Here is a 20361-nt window from a genome sequence, read left to right on the forward strand (position 1 = left end):
GTCAACATGCATTTTGTTTACGTCTTGTGGCTACAATTTTGAAACAGGGGGTATTTTAACATTTACGGATTGGCCCCATTCACTTCTATTGTAAGTGTCTCACTTGAACCCAGATTTCTTAAAAAAAAAAAAAAATTTTTTTTCCTTTTTTTTAATAGAAGGGCAAGTCGAACATTTAATTTTGTGGTTTTCAACATTATGCCACATATGTTGTCGACTGAGCTTAACTTTACATATTAAACCCACGAATAATCATTTAAAAGAATCACATTATTTAGTCACCTACTGTCTGAGGGTGAGTAAATAATGACAGAATTTTAATTTCTTGGGTCGAGTATTTCTTTAATCAAACCTTTAACTTAATCAAAGGAGCATTTCATTCTAACAAAAATGAACTATTTTCTGATGGGTTTTTACACCTATGAAAAAAAATCTAGAGCTACTCAGAATAGATGCCGTGGAGATTTGATGGCCAGTTGGAACTGTAACTCTTAGGGTCAATGTTCTTAAACTGTTTGGATCCCACAACTAAATTGAAAATGACTTAATATTATTTAATACTGTCCTTTATCTGCTACCTACTGACTGATACCAGCTGTTATACCATGTAAGATTAGTATATGTGTCTGAACTAAATCAGACTGCTCAAGTTTATAATGTTTAAAGTACCCTAGCAAAAGGACACTGTGAATGACTTCAAGAAACAAAAAAGACCTTAAGGTCCTCCATCAGATAAGACCAGAATATTAGTTAATCATTTGTTTCTAGGGGGAAAAAACTATGTGGATGGTAAAATGTGTTTTGTGGAAAAAACAAAACTAATCTAGGACTCTGAAACTATGACTTTCAGAAAAGCAATGCAGAAAAAAAGAAAATCTATTGAGAGCCAAGTGACACCTTCCTTTGCAGCCATCTGTTTGACACCTGTTCTGTGACTTTTAGTAAGGTGTAGTTCCTTCCCACTCCACCAAATACTGCACCTTGCCTTCAGGTGTGATCCTACGAGCCAAAACCTGATACTTCTCCCCACAGGTGAGCCGGCCAGCCGCCCCAAAATAGCTGGTGATGGAAGACTTGAGGTGTGATAGTGAGGAGTCATCCTCACTGATGCTCTCAAATGTGTGGCTGTCGATGCTGTTCTCCATCATATTGTTGCTCTCCTCACCAGGCATGCTGAGCGGACTAAGCTCACTCTCCACCATCTCTCGCTTTGTGGCCAGCACAGTGTAGTTACAAGAGGGCAACTTCCTTTTCCGACTGCCCACATTTTTCCTGTAAACAATTCTGTTTTAGCTTAAAAATGTTTAAGCATTGTAATCATGTGGTATGTTAAAGACAACATGAAATCAAAACAGGGTTGAAAAAATTTAGTAATTTTTTTTTTCACTTAAATATGAACAAAATTAAAATTAAACATTAGTTCAGGTAGGGGAAAATGTAGCTGCAAGACATCTGATTTTTAAATTGAAGTTGTCTCCTTCGTCCACAAGAGGCCACAACAAATCAATATGAAGAAAACAGCACAGTGTTATAGCCATTGTTTATTGCAAAGATATCTGGCTGTTAAAGTAAAAAGATTTAGCTAATCCATATTCTAAAATCTTAAGTAAAAAATGTAAAAAAAAAAAAAACATTTAAAAAAAGAAACGCTTCAATAAATGGTTCTATGTAAACTTGGTGTTGCACAGTAGCCTATACCAGTACAATAGTACAACCACAGACCAAGCTTCATAATACAGGTGGTACCACAATTCTTTTTTCATTAAATACAGTTGTATGTACAGTGTGTGCCTAATGCTTATACAGTGAGACGCTGATAAGAGAGCAAGACGCAACGGACAAACACCTCCAGCCAAGGAGCCGTTCATTCCGAACATGTACGCTAGACGGAAGCATATGACATCTGTGTTTTTTTTTACTTAAAGGAAGTAAAATTTAAATGGAATGGAATTTCAAGAAATGTATGAAACTGTAAGTGTAATTTTTATACTTCTTTTTGTACATAATTAAGTTTTTCGATCTATCTATCTATCTGTCTGTCTGTCAGTCTATCTATGTATTCAAATTGCAAATCATGAATAAAAGGGAGCAAATGTATAAATCATCCAATCAATACTGTAGGATAAAATGAAGTCCTGCTCTACATTATTACATATACAGTATATTATAATATATATGTGCTAGTTTTGCGAGTGTGAATGCTATTTCATGTTGTATTCAAATACGTCACTTTCTTGAGTTAAAAATGTGCACTGCAACTGTCTTCCACAAGATGTCCCTCTTTATCATAAAATGTCTCTTCCTCCCTATTCGCAATCCCTGTTCACTTGCCTCTGTGGGTGTCATGCCATTTAAAGGTCACATAGCAGAACTTTTTTTTTTACATGCAGCTTCTGGGGAGTTCCCAAATCTGCACAAATATTTCTGCCCATGGACAAGTGTTACAGCAAGACATGAAAATCCTACACCGAGATCCTCCATTTGAGTACCATAATAGCTGCTAAAATAGGACATGGAGCTAAACAGTATTAGCACATAAAAGTCAGCCATCGGTCCTATTGCACGTTTTGAGCACAGAACTTTGCTTTCTTTGGTGCAGTGGGTGGCCATGCGCAAACGATTACTAACTGTATCTGGTTCATTTCTATCAAGCATTACATTTTCATGTCACAAAATGTAGCTTTCTTTTATCACAATATTAAAGTTAAAATAAAACTTAAATAATTTCACTACTTTGGTTTGCTGCCATGTTTGCCATGTGATATGCTTCTAAAATGGTAATATGCTTCTAAAAAGAAAAACTGGCAATGTATTAAGAAACAATTCAGGTATTCCTTTCATTATTCAAAATGTTTCAAACAAAACGTCTGTTCTTGGGAATATTATGCTAATTGGTAATACATTTATATGTTTTTCTTATGCTCTCAATATCACTTTCCATCCTTTTTACAATATCCCTTATATAAGTTCTTTTATGACATCATTCTCCAGCAAGTCACATCAACTAACAGCATTTGAAACATTAGTATTATCAATTGATTTTCAGAATTCCGTGATGTTTTGTGATATTAGTTGGTTTGACTCGCTCTAAAATATTCCATCCTGTTTGTTAAAACAGAAATTGGCAAGTAGTAAGTTAACTAAAAAATTAACTTTACCCAATTGCCAGTTAACTTTCAATCCATCACAAAGCAATGGCAAACGTCAGCTCTTTATTGTCAACCTGTTAAGTCCATCCTTTTTGACATCCTGATAATTTTCTTGTCATTGCTTAAATAATCAAGTTACAAAGCATATTTCAGAAAATCTGGTATACCCTATATAGAACCTTATTGAAATACTTCCTTAAGTTACAACACATATTACACTACTTAAAAAAGTTACAAAGTTTAAAAGATACTCCATAACAGGAAGGACCAATCCCTAGCTGGCCTGTGGTACATGACACATCAATACAAAAAAAAACAGATAAGCTTCAGAAACAGTGATGACTTATAGGAATGGAATATAAGAAAAACAGTAAGACACAAACGGTGTCTTTAACTACTATGTACTAAAATTAAAATGCATACAATGCAATGTATTTACTGTGTAACTTCATGCCTTTCTGCTAAATTCACATGTGCTGCTATTGAGGTTGAGGTTGAGGACCGGGTAGGTTAGGAGTAGGGGTAGGGTTAGGGTTAGAGTTAGGATTCAGGGTAAGGGCTGGGTTAGAGGTAAGGTTAGCAATGTAACTACACATGTAATTAAATGTAGGTACTTTAAATGTAAGTACAATGCAACTACACATATGCACATAATAAATACATTGTATCAAATTTACATAGTTGTTAAAGACACCTAATTTAAAGCGGGACCCAAACAAGTTCTGCTCTAGAATGCCAAAAATGCTTCAGAACCAAAAGAAAGCTTTGTGAGCAAGCCAAAGAATATGGCAAGTGGAAAAAAAAAAAAAAAAAAAAAAAAAGAAAATTACTTGCATTAAAGCAATATTTTGGGTTATATTTAACCTTATTTCTATGTACAGCATGTGTGGCATGCTGTCAATCACCACACAATAATTTGTCCCTCAGTGCCAATAAATAAAATGTGGAATTTTTTTTTAGAGGACTGTGCATACAGTTATAACGGAAGCTGAATAAGGGAATAAGCGTTTAAAGTTTATGTAACTATCACACTGTTTTGAACTGTAAACACAACAGACTAATAGTTTTGGTGATCGTGACCCATCCTTTTTGCAACTGACTTGAGTGATGACATCTTCAGTTCTGGCATAGTTTGACTGGCCATTTCTCTGCCTTCACTGACTCACTAAAATAAACAGGGGCAAACAAGTGCCCATAACCATAAATAATCCATGTGACACCATATTTGTCTGTGAGCTGTCAGAGACCGTTTACACATTACATCAGGTGGTGATGGATGCCTGTTTTTGCTCTTTAACTTGTGGGCAGCAGAGTGCAACCCCAGCAGTGGAGGAAAGAATCGAGAATGACAGCTGCTCTGCCAAATTGTCCCACTGCAGCAATATTGATTACGCGGCAGCGTAGCCGTGAAGAGGACACTTGTGATAAAAGGTGTAGGGCAGTAGTACCAGTGCCAGAAATGAACCGTTTTCTCAGGCAGCAATATTTGTCACTTAGAATTGAATTTCAGTGGCATTTTTTTGTTTTCCCATTATGAATGCACGTTTCTTTCTTACCGTTGAAATATATCATTATGTCAACATATGTCAAATATTTCAATTCAATCAATTAAGTTAAATGAATTCTGGTAACACACATTAGCTACAGTTGAAGTCAGAAGTTTACATACACTTTAGCCAAATACATTTAAACTCAGTTTTTTTACAATTCCTGACATTTAATCGTAGAAAACATTCCCTGTCTTAGGACAGTTAGGATCACTACTTTATTTTAAGAATGTGAAATACAAGAATAATAGTCGAGAGAATTATTTATTTCAGATTTTATTTCTTTCATCACATTCCCAGTGGGTCAGAAGTTTAAATACACTTTGTTAGTATTTGGTAGCATTGCCTTTCAATTGTTTAACTTGGGTCAAACGTTTTGGGTAGCCTTCCACAAGCTTCTCACAATAAGTTGCCTGAATTTTGGCCCATTCCTCCAGACAGAACTGGTATAACTGAGTCAGGTTTGTAGGCCTCCTAGCTCGCACACGCTTTTTCAGTTCTGCCAACAAATTTTCTATCAGATTGAGGTCAGGGCTTTGTCATGGCCACTCCAATACCTTGACATTGTTGTCCTCAAGCCATTTTGCCACAACTTTGGAGGTATGCTTGGGGTCATTGTCCATTTGGAAGACCCATTTGCGACCGAGCTTTAACTTTCTGGCTGATGTCTTGAGATGTTGCTTCAATATATCCACATGATGCCATCTATTTTGTGAAGTGTACCAGTTCCTCCTGCAGCAAAGCACCCCCACAACATGATGCTGCCAACCCCATGCTTCACGGTTGGGATGGTGTCCTTCAGCTTGCAAGCCTCACCCTTTTTCCTCCAAACATAATGATGGTCATTATGGCCAAACAGTTAAATTTTTGTTTCATCAGACCAGAGGACATTTCTCCAAAAAGTAAGATCTTTGTCCCCATGTGCACTTGCAAACTGTAGTCTGGCTTTTTTTATTTTGGAGGAGTGGCTTCTTCCTTGCTGCGCAGCCTTTCAGGTAATGCCGATATTGGACTCGTTTTACTGTGGATATAGATACTTGTCTTCCTGTTTCCTCCAGCATCTTCACAAGGTCCTTTGCTGTTGTTCTGGGATTGATTTGCACTTTTCACCCCAAACTACATTCATCTCTAGGAGACAGAATGCATCTCCTTCCTGAGCAGTACAATGGCTGCGTGGTCCCATGGTGTTTACACTTGCGTATTATTGTTTGTACAGATGAATGTTGTACCTTCAGGCATTTGAAAATTGCTCCCAAGGATGAACCAGACTTGTGGAGGTCTGAGTTCTTTGCTGGTTTCTTTAGATTTTCCCATGATGTCAAGCAAAGAGGCACTGAGTTTGAAGGTAGGTCTTAAAATAGATCCACAGGTACACCTCCAATTGACGCCAATCAGCCTATCAGAAGCGAATTGGCTAATTGCCTAAAGTCTTGACATCATTTTCTGGAATTTTCCAAGCTGCTTAAAGGCACAGTTAACTTAGTGTTTGAACTTCTAACCCACTGGAATTGTAATATAGACAATTATAAGTGAAACAATCTGTCTGTAAACAATTGTTGGAAAAATTACTTGTGTCATGCCAAAGTAGATGTCCTAAACGACTTGCCAAAACTATAGTTTGCTAATATGAAATCTGTGGAGTGGTTAAAAAATGAGTTTTAATGACTTCAACCTAAGTGTATGTAAACTTCTGACTTCAACTGTAACTATATTAGTTAACATGAAGTAACAATGAACAATACTAGGGATGCACCAAAATATAAGCCACTGAAAATATTTGCCTGAAAAGGTCTTTCTCTTTTTTTTCGGCCGGAAGAGAGAAAAAAAAAGCAAAAAATCTTGGCCGAAAATGCCAAGGGAAATATGGGAATTATGTTGTGACTAAACAAAATCCAAAATAAATCAAAACTGTGTCATATTTTTGCATCTTCAAAGTAGTCACCCTTTGCCTAGATTTTGCAGAAATGTACTCTTGACATTTTCTCAACTAACTTCTTGAGGTATTGCCCTGGGATGCTTTTTAAGCAGTATTGAAGGAGTTCCCATCTATGTTGGGCACTTATTGGCTACTTTTCTTTATTATTTGGTCCAAGTCATCAATTTCAAAAAGGTTTTTTTTAAATAAAATTTTAGTTTTGTAATGAAATAAATTAATATGGTGGCACAATTATATTTTTGTCTACAAAACTAATTTAAAGAAATTTAAGCATACGCTTTCAGATCAAAAGATGAGAAACATTTCAGTCAAGTGTTTAAAAACTTTTGACCGGGAGTGTATATAATGTACATACACAAGTTAAGTTCAATCGACAGCATTTGTGGCATAATGTTGATTACCACAAAAATTTATTTCGAGTTTTTCCTCCTTTTCTTTATAAAAAGCATAAATCGAGGTTACAGTGATACACTTATATTAGAAGTGAATGGGGTCAAAATTGGCTATAACATTACACAGAAAAGGTTTGTAAGTGATTTTATCACACATAAATCAATAAAACTCACTGGAACCAAGATTTTACCTTTTTTTTTTTTTTTTTTTTTTTAAAGAAAAGGAGGAACATGTCTAAATTAATTTTTGAGGTAATCAACATTATGCCAAATGCTTTTGATTGAGCTTAACTTGTAATGAACCCGGAACATTCCTTTAATCTGAGCAATGTCTGTTAAATATGAAATCAGATCAAAACAAGCTTTAGATATCATTACACAATAAATACATGTACATTACATTTATACATTTTAAATATCTACATAAAAAATAAAAAATAAAAATAAAAATAACTATGGTTTCTGCAGTGGCACTAAACCTATATTAAATCCATAGCTAGATTAGAATATAATAAGATACTATATAAAATATTAGGTAACAGGTTTTTATTTTGTCCCCACTTTTTTAAATATCTGATGCATTTTTGCCCTAAGCCCTGGCTAATTTCAGACCCTGAGTGGTTCTCAAACTTTTTGACTCCTGTTGCCCAAAACAATTTAAGAATATAAATATTTAATTTTAAATTTAAAGTTTTCCTGTTTTGAGTGACAAAGACAATTTTTGGAGTAAAGTTAAACATGAAATGCAGCTACTCGTTTTGGGATTAAATTTATAGCTCTTGAAGAAAAACTGTAGCCTGCAACAATAATCACTATATGCCACTGGTATTTTTGATGTTATATTAGAATAAACAGCTGTGTACACTTGACAATATTTAATTTTTTGACAGTTTATGCTCATTGGGGATCTAAATTAAGAAGGACTGTGTGTACATTCTAGATTCGAGCCAGTCCACCATAGTTATTTCAGTACTCAAGTCAAATTCATGATTACTTGAGCCCATGTATATTAAATGCAAAGTGGTTAGAGGTGGCCTGGTGGACCAGCAGTTTAGTTCCAATCACTGATGACACCACTCATGACAAATTGGTTCCCAGAATCCCTCAGGCTCATATCAAATGGTTGAATTCCAAGTGGATCAGCCAGTAGTGGTTTAGGGTTAGCATCAGTGGTTTCAACGGCAACAGGGTGCCAGTGAGGTCACAGGCTAATGAAGGGAAAAAGGAATATGACTGTGTCGCAGGTGAAATGAAGCATTATGCTGACCCTGTGTGTCACACGGAGTGCTTTAACCTTACTGATTGCTAAGTGAATCGTGACAAACGCTACAGAAGTGCTACAAGAGTATGGGTGATTTGCAACGGTCTGTGCATCACACAAGTACAGGGTTTACACTCTTTTCAAGGCATAATTTCTGGGGCAGCGTTTCCCAAAAGCATCGTAAGTGTTGGCGCCAATAGTCTCTACGATCAACTTAAGCTTGCAATGCTTTTGTCTTTTTCTCAACATTTCACACGTCCATTTAACCTCTGGATAAGCAGTTCATTACATGGCCCAGTGTGATTATTAAATCCCAAAAAGCTGTGATTTAATTAAATAAATATAGGCAGATTCTATTTCCACTAAGTGCAAAAAACGATAGAGGCTAGTGTTACAGTTGATGTCAGAAGTCATTAAAACTCATTTTTTAACCACTCCACAGATTTCATATTAGCAAACTATAGTTTTGGCAAGTCGTTTAGGACATCTACTTTGGCATGACACAAGTAATTTTTCCAACAATTGTTTACAGACAGATTGTTTCACTTATAATTGTCTATATCACAATTCCAGTGGGTTAGAAGTTCAAACACTAAGTTAACTGTGCCTTTAAGCAGCTTGGAAAATTCCAGAAAATGATGTCAAGCCTTTAGGCAATTAGCCAATTCGCTTCTGATAGGCTGATTGGCGTCAATTGGAGGTGTACCTGTGGATCTATTTTAAGACCTACCTTCAAACTCAGTGCCTCTTTGCTTGACATCATGGGAAAATCTAAAGAAACCAGCAAAGAACTCAGACCTCCACAAGTCTGGTTCATCCTTGGGAGCAATTTCCAAACGCCTGAAGGTACCATGTTCATCTGTACAAACAATAGTATGCAAGTATAAACACCATGGGACCACGCAGCCATCGTACTGCTCAAAAAGGAGACGCATTCTGTCTCCTAGAGATGAAAGTAGTTTGGGGTGAAAAGTGCAAGTCAATCCCAGAACAACAGCAAAGGACCTTGTGAAGATGCTGGAGGAAACAGGAAGACAAGTATCTATATCCACAGTAAAACGAGTCCTACTGTATATTGACATTATCTGAAAGGCTACTCAGCAAGGAAGAAGCCACTCCTCCAAAACCACCATAAAAAAGCCAGACTACAGTTTGCAAGTGCACATGGGGACAAAGATCTTACTTTTTGGAGAAATGTCCTCTGGTCTGATGAAACAAAAATGTTACTGTTTGGCCATAATGACCATCGTTATGTTTGGAGGAAAAAGGGTGAGGCTTGCAAGCCGAAGAACACCATCCCAACCGTGAAGCATGGGGTGGCAGCATCATGTTGTGGGGGTGCTTTGCTGCATGAGGGACTGGTGCACTCTTACAAAATAGATGGCATCATGAGGAAGGAAAATTATGTGGATTTATTGAAGCAACATTTCAAGACATCAGCCAGGAAGTTAAAGCTCAGTCGCAAATGTGTCTTCCAAATGGACAATGACCCCAAGCATATCTCCAGTGTTGTGGCAAAATGGCTTGAGGACAACAAAATCAAGGTATTGGAGTAGCCATCACAAAGCCCTGACCTCATTCTGATAGAAAATTTGTGGGCAGACCTGAAAAAGCGCGTGCGAGCTAGGAGGCCTACAAACCTGACTCAGTTACACCAGTTCTGTCTGGAGGAATGGGCCAAAATTCCAGCAACTTATTGTGAGAAGCTTGTGGAAGGCTACCCAAAATGTATGACCCAAGTGTTGATGCTCATTGACCCCACCCACGGGTTTTACTTTACTTTGCTTAAATTAGTTCACATTTACTATATAGTGTGCTGTTCAAAATTGTTCATAATGTTCATAACATTATTAACTCTTTTTTGACTAGATTATATAGTAAATGTGAACTAATTTAAGCAAAGTGACATCAGTTCTGGCAGTGGGGGGTGGGTCATGCATATCATCAGGTTAAACAATTTAAAGGCAATGCTACCAAATACTAACAAAGTGTATGTAAACTTCTGACCAACTGGTAATGTGATGAAAGAAATAAAAGATTAAATAAATAATTCTCTCTAATATTATTCTGACATTTTACATTCTTAAAAAACGTAGTGACCCTAACTGACCTAAGGCAGGGAATGCTTTCTATGAGGTGTATGTAAACTTCTGACTTCAACTGTAGATTCTATTTACACTAAGTGTAAATAGCTCTGCCTATATTTATTTAATTAAATAACAGCTTTTTGGAGTTTAAATGGGTCATGAAATGGACAATCAAATTTTCCTTGATATTTAGACATATAAGAGGTAACTGTACTATAAAAACATACTGTAAATTTCAGAACTCAAAATTCCTCCCCAGTCTAAAAAGAGCATTATAGTTGCCACCCTGCTGAAACGTCTCGTTTTTAAATCTGTCTGTTCATGACTGTTCATGACACATTGCTCATTTGTATTTACACATCCCGCAACATCGCACCCTTGGCCCCGCCCACTGGTATGCAGCTCAAGTCAAGAGAGCAGGCCTTGTGTGGCTAATCTAAACTAATCCTGAACACCAAAGGGGAACCATCTGGACTATTTTAAATTATTTTCTATATAAACATGCACTAGACAGATGTCTAGGGTATGTTTTTGTAAGACGCGGTGTCAAGTTACAACTCTAAATGGGAGAAGCAACTCTTTTTCATTCAGCTGCTGCCTCTTGTTGTTTTGAGGACAAATGTATCATGGATGCGTTCTTTCGCCCATCTGCACTATTTTTAATTGTTGGTGTATGTAAACATAGACTAGATGGATGTCTTTGACCGTTGCGATGTGTTTCCGGCGATGTGCACCTCAGTGCTCCTACAGTATGCATGTGCGTCATTTCACCATGCTTTGGACTATGTGTGTGTGTGTTTTTTTTTTGGCTTATATCCACGTGAACCAGTCATAATACAATTCAAGCTTTGCAAAGTAACTGTTATTGAAGAATGGGGCAGTTAAAAACACTTGGACCCAATCAAAAACATAAGTAAACCATTTCATTCATGAATATTTCAAATGTCATGACTGTTTGACAGATTATGGTGCTGAGTGATAAAAGTTGTGCTCGAGATGAACAGTATATTATATTCAGATGCAATGTGTTGTATGTGCGTTGTGTAAACCCTGAAATTTTTTTCTATGTTGAGTGGCTTGTTCATTCTCTTTCGATTGAGTTTGCTGAATTTGACGGCCTGCATGATGTTTGCCAATCATAACAGTGACTGTTTACGTTGAAGTTTTAATGAGGTGCTAAGGTAGGGTGACCAGATTGTGGAAAATGGGACAGCCCCCTCCCAGCAAAAATGAAATTGACGTATCCTTACCTAGGCACAGATTAATGCAAAGTAGAGGGTGCATCCGCATCTGTAATTGTTGCCACCTTGTACTTTTCGCTGACAGCAATTTTTCTCAGTGTGCACTTGTCTTTCAAGAGTTTATCATAAAATGCAGAGCAATCAAGTCCAAAATTAAAACGTATGAAAAGCATTGCCTTCATGACTGTTACACTGAGTCGAGATTTATCCGGTGTCCATGCTGCGTTCATTAATGAGAACACACGCTCCACAGATGCAGATGTCCCAGGCAGGCATAAAACAAACTCCACGACCTTGGCTAAGACTCCGAAGTTGATGGTCTTGCTCTTCAGCTCACGAAAAATGTCTGTCCATCTCACGGACACAGCCGTCTTGTTCATGTTCCACTCAGTGATGCAACGAGTGACAATGTTTTTCGTGCAAGCCCACTCATCAAAGAGCGTGGTTTCGTCAATCAAACTGAGAGCGGGGATTCTGGAGTTTAAGTGTTCTCTCAGTAGGGCCCTCTCAAGTTTTTCTGTGTTCTCCAATGAGCGGCTCCAATTTTGGAGGTAATCTACCGATGCTGAATAAAAGTTTCTCACTGCACAAAGGAAATCATCCGCCCGCATGTCACCAGCTTCAACAAGGGCATCCAACTGCTTTTAAATGTCAGAGGGTATAAATGATTTCTCCAGCCTAGACTGCAAGACTTTTCTCAGGTCACGAATGTGCAAAGCTATGGACGTGCACACAGAATGATAAGCAAAAAGTCCTTCAATTGTGTGCACCGTGTCAGATTCTGAACTTTGCTTCACAAAAAAAAAAAAAATTGCTAACACTTGGTGTGACACACTTACTTTTAGCAGCATCCACATGCTTTTTTGTATGATCATGCTGCGCAATGTTGGTGCAGCCTCCATGAGCGATGGAAAAGCGAGCTCCACAAATCTCACACCTCAATTTACTAGGCTCTGTCTGTGACTCCATTTTTAGAAATGTAAACTCTTTTTGAAGATCCTCATTAAAAGAACATGCACGCTTCCTTTACATACTTTCAAACTGACTCTTCAATCAGTTCACTAACTGGACGTCTATTGATAAGAGGATTGTGATTGGATAATTTAATCCAATTATGTACTTCAAATAACACTGCGTGATTTTATTGGTTTTACAAGCCGTATCCTTGGCTAACTTAGATTAGAATACTCATGTGACTGAGAAGGCTGCATAGATGATAGAAACATTTTAGGAGAGGAGAAATACGGGACAAAACACGATTTTTTCAGAATAAGTCAGGACACAAGAAAAAGTGCTTAAATGCGGGGCTGTCCCGGCAAAAACAGGACATCTGGCCACCCTACGCTTAGGCCAAAACAGAGCGTTTCAGACAGAGGGCCAAAACAGGGTAGAAAATGATCATATATTACTAAATTGTGACTGTTTTTTAACATTAAAAAAAAGTTTTTTTAAAACTTTTATAACATTATCAATGGACCTCAGGGAAGATAACAAAATTACCAAAAAAAATAGCACTTCATGATCCCTTTTATTATCACACTGAGCCATGTAGCAAACTGCTTCTCCAAAGGTGAGAAACTATTACACTAAGTGATAGAAAGCACCTTTTCTGCTCTTAGTGCAAATAATGTTACATGCTATTTGCACCCCTATTTAAATAATTACATCCATTATAGCAGCATCACTGAAGCATATTTGTTGTGTTTATTTAGAGTCCCACAGACACCCAACACCAACCCCTACCCCTAAATTTAACCCTAACTTTCCCTTACAATAATGAACCATGGTTTTACTACAGTAACCATAGTATCACCATGGTAGTTGGTAGTAAAATCATAGTAACCACAAAATTAAACAGGGTAACTATATTAACACCATATTACTGTAGTAACACCATGATTAATTACATCAAAATTATGATTTCTGGCAAAAACATGGTAACAATATTACTATAGTAAAACCATGGTTCATTTTCATATGGGTAAGTCTCCCATAGTCTCCTTTTGCAAAAGGAGCGGTACAATCTACACACTAACAATGCGATACCGTGGGAGAAAGCCACCTCTAGCCCCAGATGAGAAAGGAAACGTGTGCGATCGACAGACCGCGCCTCTTACCCGGATCAAACCTTTCTCTCAACTGCCCGACCTTCACTGTGACCACTGTGACTGCAAGAAAAATTGCATTAATTTATTTTTATTCAAATGTATGGGTGAACTATCCCTTTAATTTTGCAAAACACATGTGGAGGACTCTAAATACCACATGAATGGAGAAGCACTGTTAGGATCTTTGGGGCCCCTGAAAACTTTATACTGTGGGCCTCCTATCTTATCGCAACCCATAACATTTTCCTGTTTCTTTTTGGGGTTTTTTCAAAAGCATTATCATTATAAATAAATGTAAGCATAAACATGATTACACATTCAATAAGAGACACTAAAACAAATGTAAGTTTAAATAATTTATTAAAATAACTTAAATGATGCATTTAATAAAATTAACTATACATTATAAATGAAAATATACAGATTAGAGTGTTTGATCAAGTCAGTTGAACTGTGCTTCTAATGGAAATGTTGGCTTTTTATGTTTCACATTTTGATTTATGTCATCTCTTGGAATATCTGAAGGCAAACAAAACCAGATTGTTCCCACCAGAATTAGAGAGCACTGGAACAGAACATTTTTTACACTGGAGGAAAACTGAGAGATTAGTCCATGGATGGATTGTCATCGAGTAGGTCAATGTAACTATTCTATTAAACAAACTATTGCATTTTGATATGGGAAAACATAGTAGCCTAAACTTTTAGAATCAACAACTTAAACTGCTATCGTTATAATACAAACGGAGTACACTTTTCTGTCCTTTTATATGGTTTAAATATGAATCTATAACCTTTCTGTCAAAATACCAGTAGTTGGTGTTACTACAGAAATGGAACACATTATGTTTTCTCATACCTTTCCTCATCAGTGCTGTTTGGAATGTCGGGCTCTCTGGCTTTATGAGATGCTTGACATTCTCCATAGTGCTTCAAAGTAAAAAAATGCTGGTTTAATTCTAATGAGTCCACAGGTTTTATGGTCCACTGCACGATCCAAACATGGTGGACAAAAGCTTGAGTCGCGTCACACTGTACTAATGTGAAGTTAATTTTGTGCTTGAAATAAAAAGCACTTTTGGGATGAACCACTGAACAACTGACAGGAACCCCACATAATAGATCTTCTTTCATTATCACGCAAGAGCCATCTTAATTCTAGCTTACCCATGCGAAGTGGCCGTTTATCACAAAGTCATGCAAAAAAAAGTCGAGGGTTCTGCTGGGCCCCCGGTCTGTCCAGGGCCCTTAGAATTGTCCTAACCATCCCCCTGTTGCAACACCCCTGCATGCATGTGGCCAAAACTGTAATAGTTAGGAGTCAAACCCTGAAAGGAGAAGACCCTTATTGTGTTTGTTAGTGTTCTTAGTATTATTCTTCTGCCATGGAAGTCTATGGCAGCCCATAAAACTGTTCGTGGGAAAGTTATGCAATTTTGCACACAGATAGAGGACAGTCTAAACTGATAACACAGCAAATTTGGAGTGTCTAGCTCAAACCCTTTAGCGCCACCAACAGGTCAAATTTTCACTCATGTTTATGCTAATAACTTTTAAATCCTAAGTCCTAGAGACAAAATGATTTTTCCCCTGATTCCTGAGCTCATGCTGAGTCGAAAGTATACCATGGTATCGATTTCCACCCGACTAGATTTTCTGGCATTTTTAATTTTCAGAAAAACGTACTTTTTCGAACTCATCCTAGGCCGTTCATCCAATTTTCACCAAATTTTGCACCGATGCTCAGTGGATAGTGCTATCAAAAAGTTATGGAATTCAAGTTGATAGACCAAACCTTTTTCGAATGGCGCTTCAACGAATTTGACGAAGAACACACAAAATTGGACTTGAGACTGTATCTCCAAAACGCTTTGATATATTTTGATGTATTTTGGTACGTCATGGCAATCATGCCCTGAGGTGACATGCAGCGTTTCGGCACAGTGCCTTCTACTTGTCAATAGATAGAAAAAACGGCTATTTTGGCTTAAAACTCTTGAACACTTTGTCCAAAAATCATTACGCTGGCCTCTTTAGATTAAGTTGCGACATACTGAGTCGAACGATACCCAAAACCCTATGGCAACGATGCCATTTCGGGTGTCGGCCATTTTGAATTTTGCGCAAAATGCTGTATTTTACAAACGCATTGGTGTATCGTTACGAAACTTTATATGTGTCATCAACACCATGCCCTGAAGGTGCCTGAAAAGTTTGGGTCTGGTGCCACCTAGTGGTGGAAAAATTAAATTATATAACTTTGTGAGCTTTCAGGGGGCCCAAATGATATAATCTTTGATGGCGTTGGCCTATTTTTACGAGACTGATCTCGCTATGATCCAGAGGACTTGATGAGCGCAACGATACCACAGTTGCAATGCTTCGCCTTATGGCCTGTTGCTACTTTGAATAAAGTTCTGAAAATACTTTTGCGAATTGCTTCAAAGCCGTTCGTCCGATCGGAACGAAACCACGAATAGAAGAAGCACGGTAAGCAAGTTAATTAAAATTAGAAGGAACATTGCAAAATTTCAATTGTAAGTGCCAAAAACAGACCAACGATTTTAAAAGTCTATGCCTTTACGTAAATAGATATAAGTGTGCCAAGTTTGGTGAAAATATCTCATTCTGTTTAGGAGTTATATCAAGTCTCAATCTGAGAACACACAGAAAATGTTGCAGGGCTTGGCCACTTAGTGGTGCTATATCTGGAAACAATGTGAAAGTGGCTCTAACTACTGAACCATTGGTCCGATTGACTTCAAAATTTGCATGCAGTGTCTTTGACAGATTTGCCATCATTGTCCACCCAACAGTTGCATATCTTGAGGAACATGGCCGCCACTTGCCAATCAACAGTGAATTTGATTGTGAGCACGCCAAACAGGTCTCAAGGCTGTATCTTGGTCTATTAAACATAATGTAATCATTTATAACATCGGCATATATCATCATATCGCCCAGCCCTAAAACTGCTCAATGTAAATTATAAGGTATTAAAACGCATCATGATGCTTCTTTGGCTGCTCATGTTGCCGATAATAGGCTTGACTCCAGTATTGCTGCTTGCAGCTATATTTTATAATTATAATTAATGAGTTAGCCTAAATTCAAGATGCTTAGAACAACCTACACTCACTGAGCACTTTATCAGAAACACCAGTACATCTACTTATACATGCAATAATATAATCAGAAGATCATGTGGCAGCAGTGCAATGCATAAAATCATGCAGATACGGGTCAGGAGATTCAGTTAATGTTCACATCAACCATCAGAATGGGGAGAAAATGTGATTTCAGTGATTTCAACCGTGGCATGATTGTTGGTGCCAGACGGGCTGGTTTGAGTATTTCTGTAACTGCTGAACTCTTGGGATTTTCATGCACAGCAGTCTCTAGAGTTTACTCAGAATGGTGCCAAAAACAAAAAACATCCAGTGAGCGGAAGTTCTGCGGGACAGAAACACCTTGTTGATGAGAGAGGTCAACGGAGAATGGCTAGACTGGTTCGAGCTGACAGAAAGGCTACAGCAACTCAGATAACCACTCTGTACAACTGTAGTGAGCAAAATAGCATCTCAGAATGCACAACACGTCGAACTTTGAGGCGGATGGTCTACAACAGCAGAAGACCACATCGGGCACTTTATTAGGACCATAGAGTTCCTAATAAAGTGCTCAGTGAGTGTATCTGCCAACAACCATTAAAAACTGTGTCCTGGTGTACCTAGGAGAATTAGTGCTGTTTTAAAAGCATAGGGTGGTCAAACTAAATATTGTTTTCGTTTTTTTATATGTTTACTACACTTTGAATGAAGTTAATTGTCTGTATTTATTTAATAATACATTTTGCAATTGCCTACATTTTTTGCACAGTACTGTATTTTAATACATTTAGGCTGTGTTCAATATACATTTCACATGTTTAATTTACCGCTAATTTACTACTGTTAATAATAGCATGTATAGAAAGTTCTATCTTCACTTTGAGGATTGTGAACTGGTCAGTGAGGTTTTTCAGGCGAGAGTACCTGCATTCTATCCCATCTGATTGAAGAAGCATCAGTTCATGGAAAAATGAAATGTACCTAAAGTCGTAGGAGACGCTGGTGGTGGCGGATCCAGATGTACTGGCAGCGTCAGTGGAGTCCTGGTCCAAACTGAACGTCCGTCCTGAACTAGTACTAAGAATAAAAAGAGACAGAGATAATGAAGGCTTTTAATAACAATTAAAAACCATTGAACATACTTAAGTCAACCGATGTCCACATGATACACCATTCGCAACACATTTCACTTCCGTAATCGGACCGTAATCTGAGTGATCTGTAAATGAGTGAAACAGGATCTTCAAAGATTAAAATTTGTTTTGAACAAGGCCTGATTTTATCCATCGGGAATTGATTAAATTGGGAGAAATGGCCTTTACATACCAGAATTGAGCCAGTTGGATGAAGGGGAGGGGCTGAAAAAGTAAAGGCGCTTGGTTTATTTTCCTTCTACCCCACACAAACACTTAACAGGATTTATGTCTGGCTCTCCGACTACACAATACTGTTACTTTCTGCCATTTTCCATATTCTGAGATAAGTTTGACAGCTTTAAAATTAATGATTAACAGCGAATAACCCAAAGCGCGCACCTCATGCCATACTTATGTCAAAAATGTGACAGACAACTATTTGTCAAGTGCGGTTCTGTTAACACAACACACATCAACTGAACTCCTGAAAATGTAAGACAGTCACTTTAGTTATAGAATGCGTTTGTCACTCTCTTTCATTACCAAACTGTGTATGAACAGGACCGTACCGTATTTAATACTGACAGGACAACCATTTTCTGTTTCATTGTGAATGTTGCCAATAAGACTTGGAACTTTAGTCTTAGGCACACTGAAGAGGCCAATGGAACAGAATAGTAAACAATACAGTTGATCCGACCTGCTGCTTGCTATTTCACACATAATATACTGTTGGGATTGGAATTTTAACGGAATTTATCAACAGTACCATTCAAAGGATGGCAATCATTAACTACAGTTCACGGCTTTGTGTTGAAACCAATGTGCCCTTTTTATTATGGCCAAAATCAACTCAAGGTTTCTCTTTTATACAATTCAACAATCCCTCTCAGACATTTTCCCTCGCTTCTGAAAGCTTTGTCTGCCCCAACAATGTTTCCAATTCCCTCATTATTCAGGCCTGTTTGAAAGATGATAACCTTCACAGAAAAGTATAATTAAATCGCTTCGCCCACTGTGTTGATAAAAAAATCTATTTCCGAGGGGTGGGTTTGTGATTGGGAAAACTGTGAGAGACCTTTCCGATTTTTCAAAGGGAAATTAATGCAAATGAGCATGATTGTTCAAAAGCAAATAAATAGATGCTTAAGCATTCAATTGAAAAGGTAATGAGAAAAGGTTAAGCGTGCCGTCTGTTGCCTTGATGAAGAGAGACTGAATTTGATTGGGACCTCATTAGAGTTATTATGTACATTGATGGAGAGGCAACAATTAATTTTTGGCCGTTTTAGCACAGGTGAGACGACTTTGTCAAAAAATGAAAGGGCAGACATATCAAATGAGCCATCAAACCTAAAGAGAACAGATCTCTGTATTATACGGTTAATTGTTATGATGTGCCTCAGGGACCTGATGGATTATCCTTATGTCACTGAAAGGACAAGGGTGAATAATGTGCTAATATCCCAACATAAACGATTATGCCTTACATTATTTTTGGAGAATAGCAAAAAAAAAATCAGCTTATTCGAATAAACTATTTTCCAATTTTTGTGTCGTTAAAATATAGTCATTTGTAGGTCCCCGAAAACTGTAAACAATGTGGCGTTACCCAACATTTCTCTGTTTGTTTGAGCATCCCAAACAACCTGAAAGGCAAAATTAGTTCAACCAATGGAGTGAGTTTTGGGAAAGAATATACTGTATGTTGGTCCATGACATATGGGGGAGTGTTCTCGAAACCTGTTTGAAACAGTCATTTGTTTTGCAATTCCATTTGTTGATGCCAGTCCTGCAGAAATGACCTATTTCACCTTTAAAAATATAGATTTTTCTATTAATAACGATCTTGATATTGATTCTTAAATACTAAGATCAATCTTTTACTTTATGCGCAACCCCCTACAATGCAAGGAAATGCTACCAAACTCCACAGTATGTGACAGAAAATGTCTGTGATTAGCCACTGGCTGGTTAATGTTCATATTTCACTCACCAGTGTTTGAGTAGTATAGTGATGAAGAGGTTCAGTAGAGATCCTTTCACTGTGTGTTGAGAGTTAAAGTTTGGTTTGACTCGTTCTATGTAATGTGTGTCTAAAGATGAGATCCATGCAAGCCATTTGTCATTGAATAATGTCTCTTTTAATATACTTTCTGTTCCTCAAAGTAAGTTGTTGATCAAAAACGACAAAACTAGAAACATTTAATTCTAGTCACACATAGCACGTATGCGGTAAAGAAACCGTGCGACTCCAGTGTCATTAATGTGTGCTTAACCAAAAAACACTTCTGTGAGATGCCCATTGAACTGCCTGTATTCTTAAAGGGATAACTTCTTTTCCATCGCTGGAAAGACCACGTGACCTCAGCCCTCTCGTGAACGTGCATACTG

The 20361-nt window shown here is 37.5% G+C and overlaps 1 protein-coding gene across 3 annotated transcripts in view; it reads right to left on the minus strand.

Moving 5' to 3' along the window:
* Nucleotides 1-208: 208 nt before the first annotated feature.
* The window catches only part of LOC127415151 (PHD finger protein 19-like), a 46492-nt gene continuing 26339 nt past the window's right edge, over nt 209-20361 (minus strand). Inside the window, exons 14-16 of one of the 3 annotated variants that reach the window (XM_051653751.1) lie at nt 17813-17908; nt 13731-13781; nt 1156-1272 (exon numbers count right to left, since the gene is read on the minus strand). In XM_051653751.1, the coding sequence (XP_051509711.1) occupies nt 13736-13781; nt 17813-17908 (142 nt within the window). In that variant the 3' untranslated portion in view covers nt 1156-1272; nt 13731-13735. Of the gene's footprint in view, nt 1273-13730; nt 13782-17755; nt 17909-20361 lie in introns of all 3 variants that reach the window. The other 2 variants (XM_051653750.1, XM_051653749.1) reach the window with 2 other exon arrangements.

This window comes from Myxocyprinus asiaticus, chromosome 24, assembly GCF_019703515.2.
Source record: "Myxocyprinus asiaticus isolate MX2 ecotype Aquarium Trade chromosome 24, UBuf_Myxa_2, whole genome shotgun sequence".
Classification (NCBI taxonomy): domain Eukaryota; kingdom Metazoa; phylum Chordata; class Actinopteri; order Cypriniformes; family Catostomidae; genus Myxocyprinus; species Myxocyprinus asiaticus.